The sequence below is a fragment of the Dreissena polymorpha genome, chromosome 14, assembly GCF_020536995.1.
Source record: "Dreissena polymorpha isolate Duluth1 chromosome 14, UMN_Dpol_1.0, whole genome shotgun sequence".
Classification (NCBI taxonomy): domain Eukaryota; kingdom Metazoa; phylum Mollusca; class Bivalvia; order Myida; family Dreissenidae; genus Dreissena; species Dreissena polymorpha.
In genome coordinates, this window is record NC_068368.1 from 10121851 (window position 1) to 10143476 (window position 21626).

The 21626-nt window shown below is 32.8% G+C and overlaps 1 protein-coding gene across 1 annotated transcript; it reads left to right on the forward strand.

Annotated features, from left to right (window-relative positions):
- Positions 1-7617: 7617 nt before the first annotated feature.
- Positions 7618-14031, forward strand: LOC127859067 (uncharacterized). Its single transcript, XM_052396477.1, has 8 exons — positions 7618-8404; positions 9001-9298; positions 9746-9892; positions 10183-10320; positions 10786-10914; positions 11455-11633; positions 12664-12789; positions 13314-14031. The coding sequence occupies exons 3-8, from the start codon at positions 9766-9768 to the stop codon at positions 13404-13406; spliced, it is 792 nt and encodes a 263-aa protein (XP_052252437.1). The 5' UTR covers positions 7618-8404; positions 9001-9298; positions 9746-9765; the 3' UTR covers positions 13407-14031.
- Positions 14032-21626: the final 7595 nt, after the last annotated feature.

Below are 21626 nucleotides of genomic sequence, written 5' to 3' on the forward strand. Positions count from 1 at the left end.
AAAAACATCTTAACTTTCCCTGCTTGTAGAGTACTCGCATATCGTCAAAATGTAAATCGGAATACATGTACATCAAACATATAAGATAACATAAATATATAGTTTTTCCAGAATGATTGCATGGCTTTTGGAATTACTGTTCTCCCTTATTAATATCTGACTTATGGAAATCATTAAATGTTTTTTGAACTGGATTGTGTTCCAATTTATACAAGGTAAACACAAGTGATTTACACTTGTATATCAAGCAGATTATACAAATGTGATTGAAATGTACGTGTTCTTAAATGTGTGAACAACTTGTAATTAGTCATCTGACAAGTTTAAACAGCAGCTAAAAGTAGCGTTTAGAAGGGATAAGCTGGTTTTTTAATATGGCACATTGTCTTTTTAACAGCTATTTCCACTCCATTTTTCCTTTACACACAGTACATTATGCGCTTTCATCCGTATTTTGATAGTTAGCGTACAAGAAGGTACCAGCGTTCTTGGTAGTTCTTTGCCAGTGTGCGTCGCACTGAGTTTTTCCCAGTCAATCACACAAATTAATGGCATCTATTGCAATGCAACAATTTACTACACATTTTTAATCCTTTAATCGATTCTTATGACAACAGCACGAGCTATAGGCTATATTGTATATGCAGTCTTTTTTTGTATCGATTTATGTTCATTTTATTTTATACATTCTATCCGAACTACACTGTTTGCTTCCATAATTTCACGGTTGTTGCCTTTTGTTGATTTTTTTTATTTTATTCTAGGTTTGTATGCTTTCTTAGACATAAAGAATATGCTGCACACATTTTCCCTTAACATGCTATTCAATACAATTCTTGAAAACTAAACTAGCAATGCGCTCTGACATACCACGCGAGATAAATCCGTGATCTTTATCACGTGCAAAGGACGCATTATAGCAAGCATATAACAACTCAGAATATTAAGTAAAAACCAATAGCTATCATTGAATCCCATTGTTATCGCATACATACATGTTTGCCACACGTAATGGATATGATTATCTACAAGCCGTCATTCTACCCTATGTTTCTTTAAAACGACAACTTTTGTGCAGTCGTAAAGAGCTAACTCAAACATTTAATATTCATTTGATTTAACCTACGTAAAAACATTTGAAATGCGGGGTCATTTAATTGCTCCAATTTTTATATTAAACAGAGCTTAAAGGGACCTGTTAACGTTTAGGTAAATTGACACAATTCAAAAAAGTTGTTTCAGATTCGCAAATTTTTGTTTTAGTTATGATATTTGTGAGAAAACAGTAATACTGAACAATTACCATTCTCTAGAATATCCATTATATGCATCCTTTGACGATTTAAATACCTGAAAATGATAAAGCGTTTGCAACGCGAACCGATTGAATAATTTGGAGAGTTTTGTTGTTGTTGTTATTTTGTGAAACTACAATTGCTTATATGAGGTATAAAATATATCCTTCATTTTATGAGCACGGATGGCCGATTGGTCTAAGTGGTAGACTTTTACTCCAGGACTCAAAGGTCAGTGGTTCGAGCCCAGTTGAGGGTCATTTTTTCTTTTTTGAAAGATTTTATTCTTGTTTTTTTTTAATGGAGCTTTTTAGATCCAATGTTTACATTTATCAATATAAAGCATTAATGACAAACTTCAACACATGCCAAAATCTGTGAAAAGGTCCCTTTAAATAGTGCTGATATTCCTCCTATGCAGACGTTTAAGTGCTTAGTTGTATCTTAAAAAGGTTTTTTTGATTGAATAGGGGCTTTTTTGAAGTTGGTTATTTATATGCCATTTCTGTATACATGTATCAAATTGTATAGCTAAACAACAAGGAAAAGAACATAAAATAAAAAATAAAAACAAATTGGCCTACAACAATTCGAACCTTTGTCGTTCGAATTTCAAGGCTGCCGCCTTAAAATCTCGGCCGATCCGAATTAAAATTATATTCAACAGTATTTTAGTTTATGTAATCGATCTACGCGTTGACACAAATGTCAACAAAACAAGAAAAATACTGTAAATCAAACCTTTTGTTTGCATAAATAATCATACCCGTAGCCAGGGGGGGGGGGGATCCGTTGAGTGCGTTCGCACCCAACTTCTTTTGACTATTTAAAAAAAATGTACTATAAATTGCACCCAACTTTATTTGACGCAACAACGGTAATTTATCTTTTCCAGGAACCCAGTGAGTCTTCGTTATTAAGCGTTACAATAATGTTTTATATCAATATGCAAGTGACAGGTCACAATATAATTAATATATCGATGAAGTCATTTTCAAGATAGCGCGTGATTGTTATTTACAATTTTTAACCGTAGAATTGTTGAAATCAACTGAAGTTTTGACAGCAAAGTGTGAGGAGATCTAAGAAGCCGTCACCGCCAAAATTGAATTGAAATCTTTTTCATAAATAGATATGTGTTTTCTGTATAATGCAAAATTATTAACCTGGTACTCTTATCCGTATAAAATCGATACTTATTTATAGATATTTGATGCTTAATGCTTGTTTTGTAACCTTTGTCATTAATGTCTGTTAAAGCTATAACTGTAATAGATATCATAACATAATGATTAAGCCTACTTAATTATTGTGGGTTGAAATTCCAATCCAATAACCTGTTTCGAAAATAATCAAAATGGCTGGAAAACAATTTGATTAACTTGAATAAATAATCTTATTAAAAAGAAACTACAATATAGATATAATAAACGGAATGTTATGCCAGCTTCCGAAAATGACTGAAATCAAAGGACACCCTGTCGACGATTGCCGAAGACTAATGAGCCACTGGTTAATACTTTTGCATTATACCACGATTTATAATTACACATTGTGCACAGCAATTTCGACAGACTGCGTTGTCTTTTTGCTATACAGGGCTTAACACTAAGGCACGTCCGAACGACATTCACTGCCTGTACCTTGGTCTGGGCTAGCCAATGTCCCAGGAACATGCCCGCCCGGTCGTGTGTATTTTGGGCGGGATTATATGTTCTATATCAATAAACTTGCGTTTTAAATAAGCTTTTCAAAGATGCAAAAATCAATTAAATCCCAGAGTGAGTTCGGAGACAACAAACGAACGATCGTATCTCGAAATAGATTCGGAACCCCCTGATTGCAATCAAAAAGAGGCCGACAATTCAGAAAATCCCCGGCGGTTTTCCTGGTAAAACACTCAGTACCTATTTTTAAACGGAATGCCACTACAACACGGTTTTTGATTGGTTTCCTCGAGGTGACGTTTTTTCTCAATGAAAATACGTTTGAAACTAAAAGCCGGGATCGCCCAGGATCGTCCGAATGATGACGGTATAAAACTCGACATTAACACAAAGTAACTATAAAATTAATAGTTATTTATCAATTTTAAATAATTTTAATTTGTTGTCATTATGGAAAAGTTATTCCATCCTTTAGACGATTAATAAATCCCTTTAGAGGAAGATAGGACTTTATTTAGATTAGAAGTGTTTTGACAATATTTTTTTACGCAATTCAATTAGCAAAACTAATATTAATGGTCGATCCCGGCTTTTAGTAGAGAGTTAACCCTGTACAATTGTAACAGCTACCGTAACACGTTATTTTGCTAAGATTCACTTACCATTTCTTGTAAGACGGTAACCCGGCAATCTATGTAAAAAAGGTTTTAACGTTCATGTCGTGTGTTTAAGTTTGGCTTTACGGGTGGGGATGGGGTTCCTCGGATACGAAAAGAAAGGGAAGAGGAAAGTAAGAGAAAGTATGAGGAAATAAAAAAACAAAAAATTTCTCCAGAAATGGCGTGGAGATTACAAATAGATGTCTTAAATAGATGAATATTGAATTCAATAGCATTAGTAAGGCAAGCTAATAAAATGATTTAATCATAATTGCGCATCTCCAAGCACAAGAAAATACAAGTTGAATGATAAATATAAGGTTTTTATAATACTTGGGTCAGGGCACATGAAAGATTGGTCAGGGCTAGTAGGTTCTGCATTTACTAGCCCGAACGGGCTAGTTGAAAAAAAGTTAGTGTTAAGCCCTGCTATATCCCCGTAAAACCATTTGTATATCCTCTAAAGGGTTTTCCAGCAAACACATCATTTCTACAAAGCAATGTGGGTGTTTTTGTAGTTTACCAACACTTAATGGCATCTGTTCTGCTCCACAAACAGAACTTTCCACAATGTTTAAATTATGTGAAACTTCACACTAGGAAATATGTCATACTCTTAAACAGTTGTTATAAAGAATTTAAAACCTTATAACATATGATCAGGTGGAGGTTAACGTTTCATGTTCATTAACTGTGACAGATCTTGGTCATAATGGGCAAATAAGTCCATCGTTTTTCTTTAACGTTCTGGTATACATTAGTCAGAACTTTGAGACCATAGGGCCAGCAGCTTGTGGTTAGGGTCTCTATGAAGCCTTAATTGTTATATGTTTCTAAACTTTGTTTAGAAAAAAGGATAACTAATTTGTTAAAAGTAGTATTAAAAAAGTAACCAGTTATACCATTTTGATTTAGTTTCAGTATTGATACAGATTAGATAAGACCTAGTTTTGTTAATCAGTGTTTGTTGCACAAAACAATATTAGCACGTTTAGAGTGCTAGACCTGTGGTACTATCCACAGTAGCAGAGAAAACTATTATTTTGAAAAAGTCAATATTTCCCTTTAATTTGCTCGATTTATGAATGGTAGAAGTTTGGAATGGGAAAAACACACCAAGTTATCAAGATGCCAAGATTCCAATAAATAATGATATTTTATACCGTTCTTATTGTTGATTTTACATTCTATAAATTTGTTGCTGCATATGTAAACAAAGTGTGTGCGCGCATACTAGTGTCGGGTGAAACACCGTATAAAATGAGGTATTTCCGTGACTGATCGAAAAAGGTGGTTATTGAAAAACGGTAGTGGGGAATACATGTATGTTATATCATATTCATGTCGATCTGTCACTGAGTATTGTCAATGAAAGTGAATTCTCTATACTTCAGTAATCTTAATACAGATCAAAAGTCACCAGAATTAAGGAGTTTAGGTTCATTTTCAACATTTTCTAGGGAAAGGACCTCCAAACGTCCCAATTGCAGGAAGGGGACATCACCTCCCGCACATACCCCCTTCGCCACTTCGTTGCTCAATAATAATTGTTGATGGAAAAATTCGCACCTCTCCTTTTCAAAACCCTGGCTACGGGGCCTGATAATTATATACATTTAGGTGAATAATTGAACAGGTACTTACTTAAGCATTGCCAGTTGTATACACTGTTAATTTTTTATTCCGTAAAAAAGGAAAATTGTCGATTCGTCAATGTGTAAACAAGCCCCTTTAAACGTAATTGCGTGGATCTGCAAGCTTTATAAACATACTGTAATGAATAGCTGCCTTCTTGTATGTGTTTTAAGAACGGTACAAGAGGGAAGTCTGGTAAGTGTAAATTTGATTTATTTTTTATTCAAAAGGTCGGTTACAAATTATATTCAGGTAATCGTTCTTATTTGTATGATTGATTTATAAAATCAATACCCTAGTGTTGTTTTCGAAATATATACAAATCTAATTCACACGACGTATTTGAAATTTGATTTGAAATTTTGACCTATTTAATTTTGCATTAGTGGAAGGTAAATGTTTAATTTCCTGTAGTACATGCAGCATAGTTTTAAAGTTCGACCTTTTGGTGAGTACAATAACATGTATCATATTATATATATTATATATTATATATAATATATATATATATATATATATATAACATATAAATCCGATTAGGTGTTTGCCATTAAGACAATTGATTTGTTAAATGATTTATATTTAAAAGGAAACCATTCCCGATAAATTGTTATGACTAAAGTATGCTAATACGACCATGTTTAAACATGCTATTTATACTTTAATTAGTTTACACCATCATTGATTGATTGTTTTATCGAATATACAAGATATTGGCAAATTCCGTGTTTTTTTAACAAACTATTACAGCTATACTAATTTGAAGACATTTAGCTTTAATGTGGGGGAAATATGAACCGAAACCCGGACGCGCTTGACCGCGTATAAACCCGGAAGAATAAATAACATAGTATATAGCATACTGTACGTACTCTCAATCAACATAACATAAAACATATATCCAATCTATAACATCAATAAAATGATACTTATAAATAAATAGTGTTTTTAATCACGAGGATGCAAAATATTAATAAAATATGTCTTGACGGCATATCACAGACATCCATATCTGCCCACTCACAGCTACGGGATGATAAATAGCCATCGTCTACAAATGTATTCACAATTCAACGACGCAACTAACTCAGTATTAAAGTATAAAATGAAAACGAAAATATAATCTCTTAAACATATTCAATGTTTCGGACACCTACATGGTACAAAGACTAATAATTATATAAAAATTACACGAGTAATGCGTCGAACCATTTTTTGTTTGATAAAAGCGTTTCTCAAACAAAACTTCATACAAACAGAAAATCATATAAGTAGAAATGAAGGAATTAATGGTTGGCTATTCAAAACACTACCTTGAGGACATATTTGTTTTTACAAAATTAAAACAAAGGTTCGGGATGGTAAGTGTATATTAATGATAGTGTTCAGAAATCAAATTTAACGTATTTCACCCTATACCAGACCTCGAGTTACGACAGGCATAAGACATATTTGGTATGCCTATGCACAAAGATATGGTTGAGTAACCTATCTATTTATAATATAGAAAAACCATCCAAACGATATTATGAGTCAAGATTTTGATGAATTTTTTTTAGATGTGATCAGTTTTGAGAATTTGACTTTTAAGTGATGTTTTTAATTTGTGAAGTTAAATATATTTTTTGTAAAGTAAGTTCATTTAAGTTTTCAGGAATTATCAGATATGTCTTGAATTATTCATGTTCCAAATTTTAACAAAATCCGTTTACAAATAAGGCAGCTATATTGATTTGAATACATCTTGCGTTAGAAAAAGTCCCCCAAGTATATATATTATTTTTACATGCATACTATAAACCTTGATATCTGTGTTATATATTTTTTTGTTATGCTATATATGTAATACGTTTTGCAGTGCGATTACTTTTGATTATTATTTTCAGTAATCGAACATACACAGCTTATAACTATTTCAGCAATTTATATCATTATTATTATTTTTAATATAGTAAAACAAATACAACTACAGCTTGTTACATATTTTGAATATATAATGTGTTTTTAACATGTGTGTGTTGTGTGTGTGTGTGTGTGTGTGTGTGTGTGTGTGTGGTGTGTGGTGTGTGTGTGTGCATGCGTGCGCGGGCGTGCGTTGTGTGCGTGCGTGCGTGCGTGCGCGCGCGCGCGTGCGTGTGCTGTGCGTGTGCGTGTGTGTGTGTGTGTGTGTGTGTGTGTGTGTTGTTGTGTGTGTGTGTGTGTGTGGTGATTGCTATTCTATTGAAGATTTATCATTTAAATCTTATTGATCTCTGCCATTGGAGCAAGCGACAAAAAATACTACTAACCCTCAATCCACTACAGAGCAAAATATAACAACACTGAGCAAATAATTAACTAACGTTTACTTTCTTCTTCAGAAAAAGTGCGCATGTCAAATATGGAAGGTACGTCTGACACAAAAAGTAATAATAAAAAATGGAACCTAAAAGGTCAATACAAACTGGAATAATAGCTAAACAGCGGGATGCGGAAAAAACACAAACTTTAGAAACAGCATTCCCAATGATTCAACATGCAGTTACAAAACAGTTCAAGAAGAAGAAACGGTTATGGAACCAAGCGACGCGAAGGCAACCATAAATCCCAAATCAGCCGTCGATTACTTAACAAGCGCAATGCAAACGTACCATGTGAAGAAAACAACTCAATATTTAACACCAAATGAACAATCGTTCCCAGCACCGGATATTACACTCACGACAGGGGCGTCATCATTTATTGGCCTGTACGAGTAAAGGAACGCATACAACACTATGAAGTTTTATCCTGTATACAAGAAATACAATCAGTTGAGCCTTCCAAAGTAGACACAAGGGCGGAAATTTATGAATTTAAAAAGGCCCTGCCAATTAGCGTTAACACAATGGAAGAGACAACGTCATCCGCCGAAAATGAACGATCGGCTGAAATACCACACACATCATTTGTTCAAGAAGTAGACTTGACACCTGTTTTAGCCCAACAAAGAAATGTAAAGCCTTCCCCGCAGGTCTTGATACACGATCAACCGATGGGATATGATGTACCAAGCGTTCAAAGTCAGAATCCAACCATAGATACAATGCAACGTCAGACTGATATTTTAATAGATGCCGTACCATCTGAGCCACAAACCCAAATAATTGATGTTAAAGGTCAGGCTGAGGTAAACCGCTTAATTAACATATTATTTAAACATGGTTTCTGCAATAATGAACGGAAGGCTTAGTACTTTGTAAACCATTAATCTTTTCTGAAAAATAGGTCTTTATTTGGTTGCTTTGTAAAGTTTCTAAGACATCATAATGATCTTTATTTTATAGCAGTTTAAAAAACTTTTAAAAGAGTATGCAAAAAGTGGCTTTGCAAACTCAAAGAAGAGTAATACAATCTCCACAATGTTACTCCGTTGGATACGTTATTTATTCAAGCACTCTAGAATCTTTCTCTTGTCGACTAAAGCTGAGTGACACAAAGATATTCAGAAACGTTAATTGAAACTTATATATTGGAAGCTAAATACCATACAAATATTGTACCTTATAAACTTAATAAAAAAAGATTCCAATGTCGTGGGCACACTACATGTAAGTATTAAAGTGTCAGGAAACAGCTGGTAAGATGTCGAGTATGGAGACATAGCCGTTGTTGAGTGTTACCGCAGTTCTGCTAGTTGTGTTATCGTGTCATCAATCAGCAGCTCATTTATAAATATATAACTAATTGACATGTTCATTAATTCCATGGTATATTAATTTTCAGTTTGTGCAACAAAGTTTTATGAAATACGTCCGACAGAGCGAAACTAACACCGATGACGTAGCCATTTGCACAGAAAATATTTCGTCGGTGAATGAAAATAAATCTGTTTATCAAGCAAATGTTCAATGTGGAGACCAAAATTCTATGATTGCATTCGTTCCCAAAGAAAAAAAGTGTGATGTTTATGCTAAACAGATAGGGAATGACAATAAAACAATAAACGTAACGATACATTCAAGCACAGTAATGTTTTGTGGAGAACATATTAAATGCATTCCAATCGACGCAAACGGAGAAGGTACATTTACACAAAACTATCGTAAACTTTATTTTAAGGTTTTACTTTACTGATCACAAATAATGTAGCCTAATAAAATTATAACATATGGCATGGGCTGCAATACAAAAAAATATGATGATCTGAAATAAGCTTTATAATGCTGTCAATTCAGTGAAGATTAAAATCTTTGTGAAACCGACAAAGTGTCATTTGAATTCTTTCTTTTAAGGACAATTATTACACTTGTACACAATAATAATTAAAGTCATGTAAATTTAGGTTAAGAACGATGCATAAGAATTCTTTTTCTAAGCACATACTAAGTTGCACATATTAAAGCGAACGTATTATACTTATAAATAATATATTTATACTAATATTTATTTAATTTAAGATATTTCAATATTAATACATATCATTTGTATATTTTGACGGCACTAGAAAACGTAGTTTATATATTTCCAGTATGAATTCGCATTAAAAGAATGAGTTCAGTTTACGAGAGAAAGACGATGCAAAACGTCAATGAAGTAAATGATACTGACAACTCAATGCTTATTGAAAATATTGTCCAGGAGGACTTGCTCTCAGTTCGACTGCAGAGGAGTAATGGTAAAGCAATTTCAATAAATGCCTGTCAGTTAATGATAAAGGCATATGGACACGACTTCATACATAAATGAACGTATATATGCATATATAAACGGAATATGCATCGTTATTGATAAGCAATGTAATGAAAAGATTTACTATATGACAAATATCTAATAGCTAAACAGTACCCTCGTTTGTACTATAAGTATAACCTTGATGTAACATCAATACGATAACAAAACAAAACAATAGCAAACGGTTTGGAAGAAAAAAATAAAAATTGTTATATATATATATTTACATTCCAGATAAGGAATTTTCTCTTGAAAATATATTACGTCACAGAACTATTGAACAGTTTATGTCAAAGCCACAATGTACCTACCAGGTGACAGTTCATGACTTTGACTACGGGAAACAACAGAGGCGAGTCAGTGACGATAAAAGTACTTACTTTAACTTACCTTTTTAAGGAAAACATATATATCTTAACATTTAATGAAAAATATGATTTATTGCTTACTGCCTTTTTACTAATCATAAGCTGAAAGAAAAAACCTAAATGAATAGTGAAGAAACGAAGTTAATGAAAACAGGCATATTTTGATGATTTAGCGACAAGAAATTCGATTCAGATATTGGTCATAATGATTATTTATTATATAGTTTGTTCGTTTTTTGTTCGTTTGTTTTTATAGATCATTAAACTGAAATATTTTATAATTTTTTATTTTTTTGCTGTCGCAAAAACGCTACTTAAAGTTTTACTTAATTGATTTATGCTTATATCATTTTCCAATATTTACGATATGTGTTTTAAAATTTAAATGTGAGTTAATGAGATTGATAACATTAAAAAGCAGTGTTTTCAATCACAGTTGGTTATAAAAGTATAACTTTTTGTTAAAAAGGAAAAAAAGAGGAAAAAATATTCAACGACGGGCCTCTGTATCGCAGCCTGTATAGCACTATTCCGGACGAGCATGTTCTTGCTTCTCCAGATCCACCAAAGTTGCCACCTCGCCCACCACCCCCAACCGGTTTGTAGAGACGCGTGCGCAATACAATGTTCTCGATTGTATATACAGTTTGCAAAGTATTATGCCAATTATCACCAAGACAAAGGTTATTTCCAATATAAACCCATATACGATTAGAAAGATAAGGCGTAAGTCTGTTCTTAACACAGAACTTAAACAGCAAATTCATTGCAAAGAACCATACTTATAAAAGAAATCACACCGGTATTCACCGGAACGGGGCTGTCATTTTGAGCACACAAACAATTCAGTAAATATGAGGCTAGAAACCTTATTAACAATAACATTCAAAGCAGTGCAAAGAAAGGAAAGGTTTTCTTATTGAATAAACAATGCGAAAAAGAACTGTTGCCATATATGTTCCACGAAAATATGTCGCAAACGTCAGGTTTCGATTACGTTTTTATAACTTTATTTCCTGTTTCTGAATTATTAAAATATCAGGTATTGAACGTTCAACTAATGTTATATTTAAAATTGTAATTGTTTAATTTTATTCATATTTCACATTCAATCAGTATATCTGATTTTCACTTAAAGATATGCCTTCTAAGTTGAGGAAAAAGAGATTAGTTAATTCAAAGTCTGAATCGGACATTCCGACAGAACGGATTCGTTCAGCGCCAATTCATACTCCGCCGCGCCCAAAACTTTGGCCTAGATGTCACCATGGCAAAATGAAATTCGCCGAAATTGAAGAAAGATTACAATTCGAAAAGGTACTAATATTATGTAGTTTATTAAAATTTATTCCGACGAGTCGTAGCATCAGAGAGTACAAGTTTGTCCCCATAATATTATGTTATTTATTATTGATAAGTAACGTGAAATTCCGGATGCCACTATTGTTTTTGATTCGTTTTATTATAGTTATGTCAAAGATCAACTAAGGCAATGTTTTCCCTCTCAATTATAAAATGGTGTATTTTAAAACGTTTTAGGAATTAAGTAAACACAAATATATCAGAATGAAGCTTAAATATTTTCCTTCAACACATGTTTATCACGTGTAAATCAAATATTAGTTATTTACATATTATAAAAAAAACAAGACTATTGCAAAGCAATAAAAGTTCCCTACCGGCTCCACCATTGTCAGAAATTCCTCAATTGTCAGAATATTTTTGTTATTTGTTGCCATAGCAACCAGAATTTTTGACGTAGGAACAAAATGAAATGACGTGCATAATGTCCATATTGCCATCTATCCATGTTCCAAGTTTCATTAACACATATTAAGAACTTTGAAAGTTATCACAGGATCCAGAAAAGTGTGACAGACTGACGGACTGACGGACACACAGAGCGCAAACCATAAGTCCCCTCCGGTGAAACCGGTAGGGGACTAAAAAGTAAATATCATCGAATACTTATGCAATTGGGCGAAAACAATGAAAAAATACTTTATAAACAACTCTTGTCACATATTTTAGATTGTTTAAGGTTACTTTCTAATTATTTGCATAATTAAAAAAAATATGTATTGTTGAATAGCGGTAGTGACATTTGTAAGTCGTTCTGTTTGATAAAAGAATAGAATATGGACGACTTAGGAACTCAGTTTGCACTACTTATAAAGAGAGACCAGTATTTGTTGATAAATATATTCATTAATTGGCATCTAGTTGTTGTATATTCTGAAGTACTTTTAGCGGAGGACATATGCGAAGCCTCATATTATTCATATTGTGTCGCGCAACTAAAATTTTTTATTTGCTGGGATATAACTAAATATCTTTAATATTTTAGAAAGGAAGTTTCCTGGTTTACACATCTGACACATTCGATAAAGCTTTGGCCTTCGTCGATTTGAATCAAGCGGTGAAGACTCTGGATATTGTTCGTGACAGCAAAGGATATTACCTTAAACATAAGGTGTCGTATACAGTTTTTGTTTAATTGTTGTATATATATATATATATATATATATATATATATATATATATATATATATATATATATATATATATATATATATATATATATATATATATATATGACAGGCACGGATATTACAATTTTTGACAGTGATTCTTATTTCATAAGATATTTATTATAGATACCAATATTAAACTGCAGATTGCATGTTCCTAACTACGTTTTCTTTAAAGGAGGGTTAACAGTTTTTATATTTTAAAATCCACTTTGTTACCGATTACCAAGCTGGCTTGTTTGCATATTCTTATTTAACAGCATTAAATTGTGACACAGGTTTGTCTTAATTGCACAATACCGACGAAGTATTCAGTGTTAATTAAATTAATGTCTATGAACAAGTTTATATTCACAAATTTAACAAGGAAGGATATTTTACGCATTTCCAATAGTAAAAATGTCATTGGCATTATACACTATGTAATAAGTCATAAAGTTTGACCATTCCAGTCAAATTATTTCAGGTATGTGAAAACTTGTCAGCATTGATTGACAATGCTGTTGGAACCTGTATCCTAAAGGACATACCGGTAGCTGCGACAAGTACCAGGCTTTGACAGAAGAAGCGGATTGCTTTCACATTTTGTGTAGAATACCACAGATGATGCACGTTGTTAAAATGTAGTAGCTGTATGCAATAGTTTCTGATCTCATTATATGATGGGTACGTGTATTCCAGTGTACATTGACAAAGTAAAATCATAAAAATACTCCTTCTAAGCATACGTTTTGCGCAACTAACTTTCGGCCAAGAAAAAGCGAGTGTATGTTTTCATCAAACTACATGTAACTACGTTGATGTCGTCCATGAAGATACGGAACAGTCGACAGCAATCGTCATTGAATAGAGATACAGTGAATATCAGATGCAGCAGTATGAGAGAAAACCCTCATTTTACAATTAAGTCCATTATTTACGGCAATGAACATATGCCAAATAGTGAGGTTCATAATAATTGCACTGGAAACGATACATTTGTACATAACAAACGCAAAACATGACATTTTGTTTAAAAGGCTTTGACATGCGATGAAATGTCATATATATATGTAGTAGACATTATATATATTTCACAAAGCAAATAAGCTTAGAATAATGTAAAACTTGTTGCAATCATTAAAAAAAAAAGTTTTTACATTATGTGGTCGCTAAGTATTAACCTCATCCATGTGACTTTATCAGTATATCATGTTGTATTTCATTGCTTTTTTAATCGATCTTTCTTCGAAATGATGTAAATTTAGGTTAAGAACCATGCATACAGTGTTAAGAAGTCTTTAAAAAAAATACAACATACTAAGTTGAACATATTTAAGCCAACATTTATATTATACTGATAAATATTATATTTATAATAATATTTATTAAATTAAAGATATTTTAATATGTATACATATCGGTATATTTTGATGGCACCAGCAAACGAAGTTTATATATTTAAATTATGGGTTCGCATTAAAAGAAATAGTACAGTTTACGTGAGACAGACGTTGAATAACGTCAATGAAGAAGAGGATGTTGACAACTCAATGCTTATTGAACAAAATTGTCCAAGAGGACTTACTCTCGGTGCGACTTCAGAGGAGTAAAGCAATTTCAATAAACGCATGTCAGTTAATGATAAAGGCATATGGACACGACTTCATAAATAAATGAGCAAACTAAATGAACGTGTATATGTACATATAGACGGTATATGCATCGTTATTGATAAGCAATGCAATGAGAAGAAAATATTTTTACTATGTGACAAATATGTAATAGCTAAACAGTACATCGTTAGTACTATAAGTATAACCTTTATGTAAAAACAATACGATAACAAACAAAAAAACAGCAAACGGTTTGGAAGAAAACATAAATAATTATTAATACATTTTTACAAACCAGATAATGAATTTTCTCTTGAAAATATATTACGTCACAGAACTATTGAACAGTTTATGTCAAAGCCATATTGTACCTACCAGGTGACAGTTCATGACTTTGATTACGGAAACCAACAGAGGCGTATCAGTGACGAAAAAAGGTACTTACTTTAACTTACGGTTCTAAGAAAAAAAATATAACTTGGCAAAATATGAGACACGAGTCGTTATTTTTTATTGTCTTATAATTATAACCATAACCTAAACGAGAAATTAACATAAAAAGTAAAGAAAATCAGTAAATCAAAAAAAATAAATTTCGATGATTTCAAGACCCGCAATTCAAATTAGATAGTGGTCATACTGATAATTTCTTATATAGCATGTACGTTGTATGTTCGTTCTTCATAGATCATTAAACTGAACTATGCTTTTTTTTGCTTTTTGTTTAAAAGGAGAAAACAGGGAAGGAGTATTCAATGATGGACCTCTGTATTGCAGCCGTTCAGCAGACTACGGGCATTATAGCACTATTCAGGACGAGCATGTTCTTGCTTCTTCAGGTCCACCAAAGTTGCCACCTCGCCCGCCACCCCAAAGGGTTTGTAGAGACGCGTGTTCAACATTTTGCAAGGAACAATGTCGATTTTTACTATGACCAAGCTACTTTCCAATGAAAAACTATATATGATTAGAAATACAAGACAATAATATTTTGTTTAAAAAACAGTTCATATAAACTATTTTCGTAAATAAACATTCTTATCATAGAAATCTCATCGGTATTCGCAGGTATGGGGGCTGTTATTTTCAGAACGAGAACAACTCCGTTTTTGCTAGGCTAAAATAAATATACCAATGAAGTTCAAAGTAGTGCAAAGAAAGAGATTGTTTTCTTATTGCATAGACATTACTAAACATACTGGTTACTAAAAAATATTGTGCGAAATTATTTTACGCTTTTATTTTATTTTTTGTTTAACTTATTCCTTACTCTCATAGCATCGGTCTTTCTCTTAGTATCGTGCCTTTAACGAATAACCTTCAAGAAGTGCTGGAAAGATATTTTTATTTTTTATTTTTAGAAATTGTAATTGATTTGATGGTTATCCGTTAGTATTACGACGAGCATTCACATGATTTCCGGTCTTCGTTGGAAAGTAGGTCATGTTTATTCAAGGCCGATGCATTGATTTTTAATTACGTAACATACAATTTAGTAAGTTTGTTTATGGATCAATAGTAGCTTTATCAAATGTTTTATATGCCGCTTATTTTTGAATAAAATGTACAAATAGTTCAAGAACAACATGAGCAAGAGTTTCGTTTTTCCATTAAAGCGAGATTATTCGATTTTGTCAAATATTTATTAATTTATATAAAATGTTTAAAAAACTTATGAAACAAAATTATGGTTCAATATAAGTTAAAATTAAAGTCAAGAAGAACATGTGTCGAAAAATGCGAAATAAGTCGGATATTTAATTCTGAAATCGAAAATGTCTCTACAGTCGAATTCGCCAGCATGTAAATCATGCATGTACGATGTGAATCTAAATTTAGTTTGACGGTTCATTTTAAATTCCTGCAACGATATCTATTCATACGACACACGAACACTAACTAAAAAGACGAATGCTTCAGATATTGTAGGATAATGTGTACGAAATATCTTCGTCACACTCGGCTCGGGGCGCTAATTTGTCTTTGCTGCATTTTATGAAATTCGTCTTCAATGTATAATTTGTGTGTGCCTATTTTGTGTTATTAAAACATATTTTATCATATATTACAATTTGACACATATAAAAATTCGTATAATCTCGCTTTAAGTTTCTTTTTTAGAACAATCACATGCGCATAGTAACAAATCTTAGCAACCAATCAGAAGGGTCGATACTATGAGACATTTGTATATGAAACAGATTACTACAGGGAGCTAAGTCTAGCCAGTTTTTGTCAAAGGTTTAAATGCAGTTTTCGTTATTATACAAGAATACACATTTAACTGTAGATTGACATAAAAACATGCGTGTTTTGGTATTTGTTCACTTCAAAAATTGGTATGTATTCATTTAGAGGGCCGATAGTACGGATAGACATGCTAATCGATTAAAACATATTTAAAAATATTAAATTGAGCATGATTGAAATGTATTTGTAGTCCTATTTATGGTGTGGTTTCAATGTCTAACAAACTGATACATTTTGTTAGATCAAATCGTCTTTGTTTCTGTTTTTCCAAATTTGAATGATACAGCGAGTATTTCTTTTCTCAATGCATGCATATCATTTACGTTTTTAATCTTTGTTTCATCAATATTTGCGACGCATTAGTGAAATTGTTGTGCAAAAATTCTTCGGCGTTACCGCTTTACATAATATTAAGAGCTCATGTATGGCGTACCATTTGGGTCGAAAGTCAACAAGACCTACTAGATAAAAAGAGAAATGTACTTCGACGTTCAATATGTACGTCGAAGTACAAAAATTGTACTTCGACGCACAAGTATGAAATACACTTCGAAGTATATATTTGTACGTCTAAGTTCAAATTGTACATCGACGTACATATTGTACTTCGACGTACAAATTTACTGAACAGCCAATCATAACACTCGTCTCTTGAGCCGCTTTTTTCAGATTTATTTATAATAAATGTTTGAAATCTCTTTTTTAATTGAGGACACAATGAATAAAAATATCAAGATTAAAAAAACAAAGAAGTTTCAAGTAATTAATGCATTTAAATAGATTATATACCAATTAAAAGAAGATTCAATGTTACTTTTTTAAAATTATAATTATCAAGCATATTGTGAGTATGTATTGACCATGCGGGGCGGAGTATCACGGTCCAGCGCATTAATGTGTAGGAAATTCCCAACGGTAACCAAACAGTCCACCAAACGTTAATGGTAGTAAATATGTATAATAACCTCCCTGGTTTGGTCGTATTTTGTGATAACCTTTTTTCACATTAGTCAGTTGTTAATTCCGCCACGCCAGGTCAATAAATACGCACTATATCTATGAGTCAACTATATGTGTAGTTGAATACAGCTAGTCCAGTTCGATTGTGAGTCGGACAGTTTTGATATTGAGTCGGACAGTGAGAGATGTCAGTGTATATGACCATATATTATATGGTTGAATACTATTTTAAATCAATAATGCACAACAATATTTGTTCTATAAATGTTTTTCAATATTTGGTTTATATTGAAATTATTTAATTTAATTATATTATGTAAAATTACTTATATACTTACGTTATCGACCAGTGGTTTCTACACGCGCTTCTAAGCTCGGCGACCCGGGTGCGACTTCGCTCCCGGTGCATACCAGTTTGATTGGTGGTTGCCATACTAGGCCAGCGAGAATTTGCTAAATTTATTTTCACAATATTCATGAGTATCAGGTTAATATTGGGAAACAATATAGTTACGATGCCTTGCTTAATGCATTACGTTTGTTAGCGTGTATGGACATGAACGTCTATGAAGCTCATCAGGTATGGAAAACAAGTTAAAGATTGAAGATTTGTGTTTTCAAGCTAAAGACAAATGCAATGTACAGCATCATTTCTAATTGGTATTTTTGAGTAATCCAGTTACAAATCCACTCAAACATGTGTGTTCGCGACTTTTTTTCTTTTGGTGCATTACATGTAATGGCCGTGTGCCTGTTTGCTGCAGTTACCTCAGGGCTTCGCAAGGAGAACTCAGGGTTCCGAGCTTTCAGCTTTATCAATATCCACCACATATCCGAAGGCCTGCCTCGCTTAAACGATGCGTCTTTCTGATCGGCAAAAATCCCCACGTACCTTCAAAAGTTACCTTTACTAAACCCAGTTTTAAATTAGCAAGAAATTTACATGCCCACTACCATTTCCATTATCAAAATACTGAACATTCTTGGGGATTTTCAATAATGCGATCTGATTTGTGCGAAAATCTATAGTGTAAACATTTCAAAGGCGTACACATCTACATTTGTAATATAGTTTCTCGCAACATGTTTGAATGTATGTTTTAATGCTTTAAAGTTTATTCCCGTATGCATTTTATATTAAAGGGGCCTTTTCACGTTTGGGTTAATTGACAAAATTGAAAAAAGTTGTTTCAGATTCGCAAATTTTCGTTTTAGTTATGATATTTGTGAGGAAACAGTACTACTGAACATTTACTATGCTCTAAAATAGCCATTATATGCATATTTTGACGATTTAAAAACCCGAAAAGTATCAAGCGTTGCAACGCGAAACGAATTAATAATTTGGAGAGTTCTGTTGTTGTCGTTATATTTTGTGAAACTACGAGGATTGCTTATATAAAGTATAAAATACAACTGACTTTTTATCCGGAAGTATGGCCGAGTGGTCTAAGTTGTAGACTTGTAACTCCAGGGCTCCAGTGGTCAGTGGTTCGAGCCCTACTGAGGGTCGGTCACCTTTTTTCTTCTTTTAATTTTAATCTTGATTTTGTACTTACACTTTCTATATCTAATGTTTACATTTATCAATATAAAGCATTTAATGACAAACTTCAAAACATGCCAAAATCTGTGAAAAGGCCCCTTTAAATTAAAAGGCTTGTTACACTTTAACTGGATTCTGATGATCAGTAATTAAACGAGTAACCTGCATATTAATTTAATGAAATTAGTGTTACATATTTGACCACGAAGCTGTTTGCATATACAGGCCACAATGATTATAACTTTTGAATTTAAATTCAAAAGAAGAAGAATCTTTTCTCACATAGTAAACAGCATTCTTATTTTAGCAGAAGTTAAAGAGTTTTCTATGTACCAGATGTGTTGTATCAGGCCCCTCTGGCCTTTAAGCTCTTGAAAAACAAACAAACAAGTAACTTCCCTTTCTGCCGAATATTCCAGCATATTAACTTGATGGCGGTGCTAATCTATTGTCATATGTGTAGACTGTAAAGCATTTTCGAGATAATGATGCTGAAAAAAGAAAGGAATACTTAAAACCGTCCGACCGACCGAATGACAGTTTTAAGACAGTGGGAGGGGGAAAAACAAGGCTACCTGTAAATTTTAATCACTGCGCGTGAATGGGAAATTAGCTCACCATTTTACCATATTAAGTCATCAATATAATTCAAAACGGCATGTATATTTTCAAGGCATGTACATCACAATAAGTCTCCAGTAAAAATGTGTATTGCAGACATAAATTGAAAACATGCAAACACTTTATACAGGCCATTGTAAAATCTCAAGCGAATTAGTGAACTGGAAGCCATTTAACGCTAGAACTTCATGACATTAAACGTGTACTGTCCGTTAAAGAATATGTGCTCTAAAAAAGTGTTATTTGAAACGGCATTCCAAACAAAGAGCATATTGGCTTGGCGTATAAACAGAATACACGTTTTATGCAAATTCAAAATCGAAATAAAAAACTGTGTGGTGCATTGCCGATGGACCGATCACAATGATATCGATAAATTATTTACAATGTTGACTTGTTTATGGTAATACTTCATGCATTTGTGTTTGTTGGCATGTTTAAGTCACCGATTTTATTGTGTCCAGTTGCTTTGTTTCAAATGCTATTTCCAAACTAAAACCCATACTGCGCACTGCTCCGTCGCAGTAAGTTTTTAAAATTAAGTCTTTTATTTAAGTTATTACAAAACACATTTTCCCATTGCAGTATTTTGTATGAGTTCTCTCATGAATGACAGCTCTGTTATTACAAAAATCTATATTGCCTTACCTTCTTGTTGGTTTTCCTCCCTTGGTAAACACATGTTCTAAAGCCTTGTTATGTGTATCAAGTGTACTTGACGCTTTTAGACATGTACTATGTACAAAACTTAACGATTGTGACTTAGTTAAGTTTTAGTTTACTTGTGCATTTAGAAAGATCTTGGTAACGCTCCCCGAAAGGAGATCGAACCCGTGACCAGCCGCTTGAGGACACTATATCAATTAAACGTACAGAAATTGAACAATAAACTTTATATTTATATTTACTTGAACTACTTGTCCACAACGAAGCGCCGTTATCATGCCGATTTATAATGCCTAACTCGACAAACGCAAAGCCAGGTCTGAGACCCGACTTTTTCCCATATAGAGGAGGTAAAATACTCCTGATTAGATTAAGATAATGTAACAAAACGACATTTTAACAAATCTACCTTATCATTATTCCTAATGACATAAAACAGTTTTATTAAATAACAAATGAGAATCTTGCATCGTAACAATTCTTGATTATGATTGGACAAAACAACTATTGCATCAAACTTCGTGGGCGAATGCACACTGGAGAAAGGACAGAATTCCGACAAAAAGGATGTGTATTGCATGAAAGGGAGAACATAAATTGGCCTATACTACACAGTTGCCCTCTTCTTCTTAATGTCTACAGACGTTTAAAATGTAAGTAATTAGAAAAACTCACAACCTGAAAAATATATTTTGGAAATATTTTTGGAAAACGCAAACAAAAAAATATAAGTTGCAAACATAGCAATCATAAAATCTAGGCATGAGCATGGATGGTCGAGTGGTCTAGGCGGAAGACTTTTTACTCCAGGACTCCAGGGGTCAGTGGTTAAAGCCCAGTTGAGTGTTATTTTTTTTCCTTTTTTAAAATTGTATTCTTGTATTTTTTACTGGAGAATTTTAGTTCAAATGTTAAAATTTATCAATATAAAGCATTTAATGACAATTTAAGCTTCAATACATGCCAAAGTGGCCATCTGTTGGACGGCCCCTTTAATGATGTACTCTAGAAATAGTTAAAACACATGTACATGTTTTCTTACTTCAAACATATTGCAAACAGAAAATGCAAAGAGATAATTTTACCCACCTTTCTGCAATATGTACAGAATGATAAAATGATCAAAAACATTTAAATGAAC